This window comes from Phalacrocorax carbo, chromosome 14 (assembly GCF_963921805.1).
Source record: "Phalacrocorax carbo chromosome 14, bPhaCar2.1, whole genome shotgun sequence".
Taxonomy (NCBI): Eukaryota; Metazoa; Chordata; class Aves; order Suliformes; family Phalacrocoracidae; genus Phalacrocorax; species Phalacrocorax carbo.
In genome coordinates, this window is record NC_087526.1 from 16,471,748 (window position 1) to 16,482,401 (window position 10,654).

General features: G+C 46.9%; 1 protein-coding gene across 1 annotated transcript; it reads right to left on the reverse strand.

The window, feature by feature from the left end:
• Nucleotides 1-2,478: 2,478 nt before the first annotated feature.
• On the reverse strand, nt 2,479-7,337 carry SRSF6 (serine and arginine rich splicing factor 6). The gene is made up of 6 exons (XM_064465041.1): nt 7,036-7,337; nt 6,608-6,756; nt 5,063-5,190; nt 4,626-4,834; nt 4,111-4,200; nt 2,479-3,992 (listed from the first exon to the last, which is right to left on the reverse strand). Exons 1-6 carry the CDS (start codon nt 7,140-7,142, stop codon nt 3,629-3,631), a joined length of 1,047 nt encoding a protein of 348 aa, XP_064321111.1. The 5' UTR covers nt 7,143-7,337; the 3' UTR covers nt 2,479-3,628.
• Between the last annotated feature and the right edge of the window lie 3,317 nt (nt 7,338-10,654).

Genomic DNA, 10,654 nt, shown 5'->3' on the forward strand with positions numbered 1-10,654 from the left:
CTGCTGTCCAGGGGGACGGCGCGAGGCAGATTTCGATTCGCTTCCAAGGCTGCAGGTGGCTCCACAAAGGGCACTCTGACTCACCACCTACGTCAAGCAGAAAAGCTTTCCTGCTATCTGCCAGGGTTTAAGTGAGACACAGTAAAGGGGAAAGGTGTTTTCATCAACTTTAAAGCAGATATTTTACATCATATGAATTGCTGATTTAAGGATGGAACTTGCATTTATGTCGAACACCAAATTACAGGGAGGGACACTTCTTTAAATACAGGAAAAGGCTAGGAACAGGCTCAAATACAGCCCCAGATTCTAAGTTTCAGTTTTTTTTTTTTTTAAAGAGTAGAGCATTGATTTCTCCTTCACAATTTGCTAGAGGACATGAACATTTTAAGTCAATCCTGCACTCCACACCTGATGAGGAGTTTCTTTTTTAAGAACAAATTTGTATCAGTTATCCCAAATACGGGGGCGGGGGGGGGAAGTCAGGATGCCTCACACTAAAGCACATCCCTGAAAAGATGGCTCCACAGTTAGGTTAAAAGCCAAGATATGAGCAACACCAGAATGTTTTGCCATCGACTATTGCTAGTACTGCAGGCCAGTGCAAAGCACATGCTACAGCTACAAAGCGCAGCAAGCACGCGACTTCTACTCTCCTATGAAGACCTTTATCCAAACCACTTTTTCAACATCCACAAGAGATCTCAGAAATAATCACACTTGTGATCACAAATACACACCAGACGGCGTCTTCCACTCCTACAAAAAATGGTGCTCACAGACAAGAGGGATTACAGTGTTTGGATTTTGTTGGTGGGTTCTTTGAAGAGTTACCACAAGCCATGTGCTTAATTGCACTGGCTCAGTACCCGGCGCTACTGAAATCCTACTAGCTTTCCAGAGGAAACAAGTCCAGAAGGATATAAGTCATGCCAAGCAATTCCTGCTTCATTTGCACAGTAAAGGGCCATTTCTCTTTTGTGTAGCAGCCAAGAGAGACATCGCATGTGGGGCCAGTAACAGAAAAAAAAATCTTCAATATTTAAAGGAGTTACAGGCAAGTGGGTTAAACCCAGTTTATGCCCTCCCTATAATTCATGAATAAAGATGACTTCAAACATACCCATTGTCATAACAACCTCAATTCAGAAAGCTAAGAATATAGTTGGTAAAAATCATCATTAACCAAGACTGGGGGGTCTAACAGCTGCTCTAAGGCCAAGACGTTCTCATGCTGGCACTGGAAATCAGTTTTAGAAACAAGCCATTATGAGTATGTACAAGGATGCGCAAAAAGGGAATTATTAACATCTTGTTTTATTACCACAAAGACACATAGAGATACTGAAAATACACGTATGTACCTTTTAATCTACTGAACTGCCAGCTCAATTCTTGTTTTGAGGAAGGTGACACATATTTTGCTGATAACCCCTGGAAGCTCACCGAAGAGCAGCTCTCCATGAGGTCTGACCTACTCCATGATAAATAAAATCAAAGGGGCACAATGCTTTTGTGTCAACAAGTTTAAGGGAGGTAAATATTTCCAAAGCATAGCTTGGAGCTGTAAACCTGCATTAAACTATTCTTGCACAGTCTGATGTCCGTACAAAGTTCCCAGTGTTCCCCTCACACTTGAAATCCAACATAGAGAAGGTATTACCTGTAGCGATCACAACTTCAGCATGTCATTTTTCTAGTCATTACACAATAATGGAGCTTAACTAGAACAGCTGCCCATTAAAAACATATGTATCACAAATGACCTAAACACAGGAGTCACCTCGTTCCAAGTGCAGAGAACAAAACTTTAGCACTAAATGCACTCTGCAGAAGGGTGGTTTTGGTCATGCCAGAAACACCTCTAAGGCTCCATGGTTACATGGAGCAGCTCAAATACAGCTTTTTTAATGCTTGGGATAGAAACAGCATGGAAAAACACCAGTAAGCCCATTTTATGGCAACACAAGCCACACAATCGCATCATCCGTTCAGGTCCCATGAGGAAACTAACTTTCCCCATCCTGGGATCCTTTCTTGTACCAGCACGGATACTCACACGCAACAGGCAAAAGCTCAAGCTTTCTAGGTATGATCAAGAAACAGTAAAAAACTGAACCTTAATTTTCACGAGAACTGTTTAGATCATAAAGCAAATCCAGGAAAGAGAAGTTGGCAGCAAGTCGCATTTGAACGTGCACCTGACATGCTCCTTGTGCCTGACCCGAACCGTCTGAACAGATGTGGACAACTCTGATCCTTCAGAGGTGCTGCTTCTGCATTCGCACTCGAGGGACAATGTACACTTGAAGAAAGGGTGCTTAGCTGGCCATGTGGCCTCAAGCACATTTCAAGAGCTCCCATGTCTCCTACTAAAACAAAGAATTTACTCCAGCAAGAGGTAAGTAGGGAAAACAGTGGCTTCCTCAGCATGAAAGGCATAAAAAGAATCCCATTACACTGCAATAAACACAAGAGTTTGAGTCACCAATTTAATTTTATACAAGTCAAACTACACATTGTATAAAGAGTACAAGGCAGTTCTAATGCTTGCTATTGCATGTTACAAAAATCAATTCAACTATAAAGGGGAATTTTTGGGATGAGTCCTATTCCACAATTTAAGTGAATTGGCAACTGTGGTTTAGCAAAGCCTTTGTTAAGACTAGAACTCTAGCTCAAAGAGATTACATTTCCAACAAAGTTCAGACTTACACACAACAGGATTATAGTTCTCCCAGTCTGAAGTAAAATGTTAACATAAGTGAGTCAAAAGGGAGGAAAGACTTTTATTTACCTACTTTTCATATCCAATAGGTATTTAGAGGCTGACAAACCATACAACATACTAGTGACTTGGACCGCATCCAAGAGACACGTTAGTGTCTGACAACTGAGTGACACTTGATATTCAAGCAAAAAAAAGTCAGAAAGCTTTCATTCTTTCAAGTTTGAAACATAGGATTTTTCAGCAATACTGTATGATACAGGTTCCAAGAGTACCTTTATTACCTTTAATACAGTCACAGTACAGGGGAGAACGCCCTTTTGGCAAGTTAAGATACAACAGAAATGCTTCAACTTGAGTTTATTGCTGGTCTAAAAAACCTTCCTAGTATTGTTACTGGTTTATATAGTTTGCAGCCCACTTCCACAGATAAACCAGACAATCATCTGACCTGCCCAGCAAGGCAATCCTGCCTTTGGTAGCAAGCTGCAACCTGTTAAGCTAATGATACCCATAGTTCTAAAACCATCAAAAAAAAAGGAAAAAATGATACTGTCAAAAAAGCCCAGATTTAAGCATGTTTATGTTCAGTTTATTTTTAATATAAAAACCACTTTGCACTTAAGAGTACTTAAGTTACTCCTGCGGAAATACTATAAAATCAAAACTTTTAGCTGCATTTCTACAAAAGGGGGACTTTTCCTGCTTTGTACCACCATCCGATCTCATTTTCATATTTGGGATACAAATTAAACCTTTATGCTCATTACTTAGTTCTTAGGCCATTCACTCCTGCAAGAGAAAAAAACCCAACTTCTGAAGTACTAACATAACACTAATGGCCTGACAAGTAGGAAAATGTTCCGTAATAGTGTGCAATGTAAGAGGAGAGTTCTAGTCTTAATCTCTTGAACTAGATCTTGATCGTGAGCGAGATTTTGAACGAGATCTGGAGCGGGACCTTGATGCAGCTCTTTTGGGTGGCGACTCTGAACGAGCCTTGGCAGATGGCTGCTGCTGCGGAGAATTGGAACGAGACCTACTCCTTGACCTGGACTTAGACTTAGCATCTCCTTTACCATTTTCTTTGGGAGATCGAGACCTGGACCTGGATCTGGACCGAGACTTCTCAGACTTCTCCTTGGATCTGCTGTGAGAGCGTGAACCCCTGTCAGACTTGGGTTTCGATTTGCTCTTTGATCTAGACTTCCTGCTTTTAGATCTGGAACGTGAGCGGTCTTTGCTTCGTGACCTGGATTTAGATCTTTCAAAAAGAGACAGAGTTTATTCTGCATGAACTGAACTGTACTTACAGCAGTTGTAAATACCTACCAGTTAATAAATACAATTCTTGTACTAATAGCAAACAATGCATCACTTACCGTGAACGGCTTTTGGAGACACTGCGGGACCTGCTGCGGCTGCTCCTACTTCTACGACTTCTGCTTCTAGACCGTCTTCTAGATCGCGACCTAGAAACACGTAAAATGGAATTTGCCTCTTATTCTTTGTCTGGTGTGCCCTGCTGTGCTATCTAACAGAGAAAAGCAGCTGAAGAACTTTGCTAAAACAAGCATGGCCACATCAAGACATACTGTTAGTCCACTTGGATTCGATATGCTGTCAGTGAATTACACCTGATGCTCCACATGTGAAGAACTCTCAAGCCTGGCTTTCCTGTATTACGTGAAGAAATTCCTTCTACATTCTCAGGCATCACCCTATTCCTAAAATATCAACTGAACTGGTAAGAGTTTGAATCTCTAATTTTGATATTGGGATTTGAATTTATAGAGTCTGAATTGAAGAGCATCAGCTACTCTTGCAGGTAGGGCCACCTACACCCATTCTTAATTAAGTAGTCTTATTGCAGAGGCTGCTGTGTCCTGAAAGTTACCTCGACCTGCTGCCAGAGTAAGATCGCCTATGGCTTGACCGTGGCTTGTCTTCAACCAGCCTGATCTTCCTTCCATTTATCTCTGTGCCATCCAGTTTGTCCAGGGCACGCTTCATGTCCGAGTAAGATCGGAATTCAATCACTCCTTCATTTGTACGTTCTTTGTGAGCATCTGCATAGGTTACCTCACCAGCTTGCCTCATGAAATCCTTGAGGGAGCAGATGAAGAATTATATAACCGTTCCACACACTTACACTCTGCAAGTACATTAGCTTAAGACAAGTCTGAGCAAATACAAGAGGTATTAATTGCCTGTAAACATTCATGCACAAATACTTCTCAATTACTTCCACTTAAATAAAAACAAACATCGATAAAGGAAGTTATTGCTTCCTGCTAGTCACAACAGACTCTACGATAGAACATTAATACATACTTTCAAATCCTGCCAACTACAGCGACTGGAAAGGTTTTCAACAATCAGTCTGTATTCTGTACGAACAGGCGGTCCGTATTTATCTCTTCCAGATTGTCTCCGACTGCTATATCCGCCACCACCCCCACCTTTATTGTACAAAGAAATAAAGTTAGACCGTCTCCTAGCATGAAGGAAACTAAATGTTCTGAAAAAGTTAGTTAAACAGTTATATTTACTGGAGTAGGACTTTATTTCTCTAAGCCTCCAATAAACTTTGCAATTTTGCCATAATCTATATTAATGGCAAATCAAACAGACTAAAATCCTACAAGTCTGTGCTCCTAAGATCTGTTAGAGAGTGACTGCTCCTTATTAGATTCACCTTGCTAAGTTTTATTTTACAGAACATTGTAAAATATAAAACTTAACTGATTACATGCATTTCTACATTTTACAAAAACGTTTACTAGTTACACTAAGTACTTACATCACAGTATGAGGTTTTTGGTGGTGGTTTGGCCACAAAACACGCAAGGTAACAGTCACCTAGTTCAGTTTAACCAGTTTTGTCTAACCCTTGGAATCCTCACCATCACCCTGCGTCTAATGGCAAAAGGCTGCTGTCGTCATGGCTTCCGGTAAGGTCAGCCAAAGGGTCATAGGGCAAGGGTCACACAATGTATGGAAAAGCCATGGCCAATCAGGAAAGGCAGTCATCTTAGCCTCAGTGGACACAGCCTCAGCCCCACTGGTCACTTTTAAATTGAAACATCAAGGACTTGTTAAAAAGTTTGAATTGAACATGCAACAATTTTAAACAACATACATTTGATTCTTTTTTAAAAAAGACAGATACCCACCCCCCCCAAACACCAAGCTTCTAGAGACTACTGAAAGGCAAGCCTTAGTACTTTTAATTACAGTACTAAGCCAATTAAGCTCTACATAGCTCAGCTCAAGCAGCTATACAAGTTAGCCGAGCGCAGAAATATTTACAGTATCCCCCGCTTAGTACAACAGATTCCTGCTTGAAAACCTCCCCCCACCCCTTCTACAAATTCAGCTGAAACATTCACACGAAGGTTAGAAGCGGAGTGCTTCTACCCCAATTATGCAACGGTATTTACTTATTAACATTAGTGATGCAACATCACTGTTTCATCTAAAACGCTCCCAAAAACACCGGAGCCCATAAATTAGCAGAGCATATCGCTCCTAGTTAACACGAGACCCTTTCTAGAAGGCCACAATTTTGCAGCCAGAACGGCTTCACTATCTGCCCTGCCAAGTTTCTGAGGGGATATCTGAGTGCAACGCTGGTGGCAGGCAAAACGCCCGCCGCGCTCAGCCAGCAGCTCGCCCGCTCCCAGCGATGCACCAGGTATCGCCCCCCACCACGCTCGCAGAGACAGCGACCCTCCCCCCGCCCCGCCAAATAACGCCCCTCAGCCCCGCGGGACTCAGCCCCATCCGCTCAGCCACCCCCGGCTCTGCCCTGCCGACACAGCCGAGCCGCCCCCCGCGCCGCCCTGTAACCACGCAGGAAGACGGGCCCGTACTCACTGCGACTACTGTAGCTGTACCCGTCCCTGTCGCGGCGCGGGCCGCGGGCGTGCTCCACGATAACGCGCTCCCCGCACAGATCCTTGCCGTTCAGCTCGTAAACGGCATCGTCGGCGTCTCGGGAGTCCTCGAACTCCACGAAGCCGTAACTGAGGGGTGGGAACAAGAAGGAAGACCCGGTCCCGTCACAGGCAGCTCCCGGGGCGGGGGGGGGGGAGGCGCGGCGGGAGCCGAGGCGGGACAATGGCAGCCGGCCCCGCCGCAGCGCCCCCGCTCCCCCCGCGCCGCCGCCATCTTGAGCCGGGCGCCACGCGGCAGCGCGGCAACATGGGGGAGGGGGGGAGGGGCGGCGGGCGCGGCCCGCCCGGCCCCGGGGGCGGCGGGAGTGGTTGGGATGGGGGGGCCCTAGGCCGCAGGACGGCCCTCACCCGTTTTTGAGGTCGACCTCGAGCAGGCGGCCATAGCCGCTGAAGAAGCGCTGGATGTCCTTCTCCCGGACGTGGTAGCTCAGGCGGCCGATATAGACGCGCGGCATTTCCGCGGCGGGGGGGGGGGGGAGGGGGAGAGAGGAGGACGAGGAGGAGAAAGGGGAGAGAGAGGAGGGAAAGAGAGAGGAGAAGAGGAAAAGGAAAGAGAGGAGAGCAAGCAAGGCGGCGCGAGACGCTCGGGGAGCGGTGCTGCCAGGCCCACACGCTGCCACAGCCGCGGCCCGCTCCGCAGCACAATGGCGCCTGCCGCCCGCCGCCTCTTTTATAGTGGGGGGCGGGGACCGGCGCTGGCGTCACGGCGCGGGCCGGGAGGGGAGTGGGGACGCGGGGCGTCGACGTCATCACGCTCTGGCGGCGAGGCGGGGAGAAGGGAGCGTGGCCGCGCGCATGCGCGGAGGTTCCGTGGCCGTACTCGCGAGGCGTCGGCCCACCCTGCGCATGCGCGTAACGCTGGCGGGCTCCGGAGGGGGGCTGCGCTGGCGCATGCGCACGAGCGCCTACCCGGGCGTGAGGGAGCGGCCCGGGGTCGCTCGCCAGCTCTGTGCGGTACGGTGTTGCTGTGCCGTCCCACGCCCCTCCCGCTTCGTCCCGCTGAGGCGGCTGCTCTCCACGCCACCGTGGCTGCAAGAGTCCCCTCAGCCCGGTCCGCCTTTGTTGGTCGGCTCCGGGCGGGCCCGCTGCAGCCAGCTGTACGGATGGGAGGGCGGGAGCGGCCCTTGCGCGCCCGGCTGGTCCCTCACGGGCCAGGGAGGCCGGAGGCCTTTCTCTGTGGAGCTGCTGGAGCGTTCACTAGCGCTAGCCCAAAGGTGCCAAGCCCTGCGTCCTGGTGTCTCTTAATATAAGTTCTGATTTAGAAAAACCCTCCCAATACATTAATAAAACCGCTCTTTCAGTAACACCGTTTTGTAGTGTATGCTACAATTCGTATGTTTGATAGAAAGTATATATTCTATGAAAATGCATGTGATATTTTTGTATTGTGTACTCCACAACTTCAAGGTGAAAAGGCTGCGTTTACTCCCTACTGCTGGATTTTTCCCAGCTGCCTGGAAAGCAGCTCGTTCACCTACAGCTGCAATACTGTGAGCATTGATGTCAGCAATGCAACACACCAAAGATAACACGATTGCCTTCAATTTTTGGGACATTGCCCTGAGTTAATCTGTAACAAAGGAACTGCTGAGTCTGAGTTGGGGGGGGGGGAATCTCTTGAGTCTCATTTTTTTCTCATTAAATGAAAGCTTGATCTGTATAGTACAACAGATGATGAGTAACCTCTTTTTTTCTTTCATTATAGTGGATGGTGCTTGGAAGATTTCATGAGTTCATTGAGTATTTTCTGTCTGCTTTTAGGAAGGCTTATGCAGATAAGTCACTAATTTACAGTCCTCTGTAGTTTTTTCATTCGATATCACCAGGAGGTATTTTGACTTGAGGGTAAGTTTGACCATTAGCCAGGCTGTAGTGTTTATCAGCTCTGTGTAGAGAATTCAAAAGGCGCTTTTTTTTTCATCCTGAATAGCTTGGCACAGAGGGGAACAGCACAAAGTATGTGGTATCTTGCCCTGAGCCTGCTGAAATAAAAGCTCTCCTGGAAGAGTTAGGGTGTATCTCACACTCACGGTCTTCAACTTTCAGCTGTTCTGTTTAGAGAAAAGGCTCTGAAGTACCAGTGCTTTCTCTGAAGCAGGTCAGTGGGAAAAGTAGTATAGCTGTTTATTGCCAAAATGTAACTGTCTCTGAGCCTCTCCCATGGACAGCAGTACCATTGCACTGAGTGTTGTATACACAGACCGAAAGGATAGCTTCTTCTACCAAAAACTTAAAAGTATGAAAAGATCCATTTGTTTAAATCATTTGTGTCTTTTTTGAAATCACTGCAGGTTATAATGTCTGATCATAAAGGTCCTCTCCCCGCTACAGCTATATTGCGTTATTTTCCACTCCTGTTCTCATAAGAGTATAATGATTCACTGGCCCAAATTTTAAAAACCTTGGATAGGAGCATTCTTCTGACATTGTCTGTGCTGGCACCTATGGAGTAGGAGAGCTGCACCCTAAGACTCACTGGAAACAACCCGATTAGATAGTTCTTGCTAAAGCATCCTGTGCTCAGTTGAAGGCAGTATGTAAGCCTGTACTGAAGTTCAAGGGTAAGAAGGAAAACTAAGTCTGTTCTTAAGGGCTTCCCTGCAAGTGGGTGATCTTCAGGATCAGAGCCTTAAATAACTGCCTTTCCCGAAAGATCTGCACTTCTGTACTTTCCTCATAGCCCATAAAAGCTGCTCTGTCACAGGTGATGACGCTCATTTCAGCATCTCTGCCTCTCAGTATAAGGAATTTCTTTCCCCCTTCCAACAGGGAAGAATAAATTCTTCATGACAAAAGCACTGTCCATGCATCCTCTCAGCTCTGAGACCTCAGCTGGTGTTTACATCACTGCCTTTTCTCAGGAGAATATCCCCACCCAGTACCCCAGAAACGGATGAAAACAAGTCTGCTCAGCTAGGGGCTGTATGGAGCGTGAAGAGCACAAGCAGTCCCGCACTTTCTGGCCTGTTTTTCTGTATGCAAAGAATTGAGCTTGGGACCTATCCTGAGCGCTGGATGTCAAGCAGTAACAAACAAAAGCAAACAAGTGAGTCGGTCCTCCTGTAATGAGACGATCAGACAAACCCACTCCCAAAAGCAACGTCAGGTTGAAAAAATCCCCAAGTGAGTAAGAAACAAAGCAGCGCAGAAGAGAGAGGGGTCGGGAAAGGGACACATGGCACTAGAAATGCATTTGCTGGGTGAAGGGAGTGTCTAGGAAGGGAAAGGAGAGACAGTTGCCTGGTTCCGTCTCTGCCTGGTCTGGCTTGTTACTAGCAAGCGCACATCTGATGAGGCGAGCAGAGCCGCCTGGGCCCGAGGCACTGGGGACCTCCCCGGTTCTGGACCAGAAATCGCACCTGCAGAACAGCTCTCCACTGTACATGTGCTGAGCGCATCCAGCGACAGAGTATCTGGATGCAGGTATCTCCACACGCGCAGTGCCTGCTTCTCCAAAGAAGTGTCAGTGCCTGCGCCTTATATGCTTTTTAGAAGTATACAGAGGTTGTGACCATCTGGGATGTTATGTCCCATGTTCCATGGGATACTGGTGCACCAGCACTGGCTGGTGTGTTTTTCAGGCTTCCAAGGGTCCCCCATTATATGATGGCCCTCTCTGGGAGCACATCTCAAAGCTCTTGACAGGTGACAACAGACAGAGATTTGCTGAGGCCACATGGATAGTGAGGGAGGATTCACATTAGGATCTTGCAGCCTTGTTTCATTTTTCTGTTCCTATACATGAGGAGGGATAAAGGGCCTTCAGTGTGCCCCCTCGCTGGATGCCATGCTCCATGTCCCCCTCCAGTGCCCGCACCAGCCATTTTCAAATCCTTGATTCTCACACCCTTGCCCTTTTTTCAACACTTGTCCCTCATAACTGTCCCTCAGATTGTTTCTTCTTCCTCTAGCCTTCTCCCACGTTGGGGGGCTTTATGGCTGAGTTAGGACTGGCCTGATGCCTAGA

Coding starts and splice junctions, on each gene's coding strand:
- SRSF6 (XM_064465041.1), bottom strand. CDS start 7,142: ATGCCGCGCGTCTATATCGGCCGCCTGAGCTACCACGTCCGGGAGAAG. Junction 5,191..6,607: donor GTACAGCTACAGTAGTCGCA/GTGAGTACGGGC, acceptor TGTACAATAAAG/GTGGGGGTGGTGGCGGATAT. Junction 4,201..4,625: donor TACTCTGGCAGCAGGTCGAG/GTAACTTTCAGG, acceptor ACGTGTTTCTAG/GTCGCGATCTAGAAGACGGT.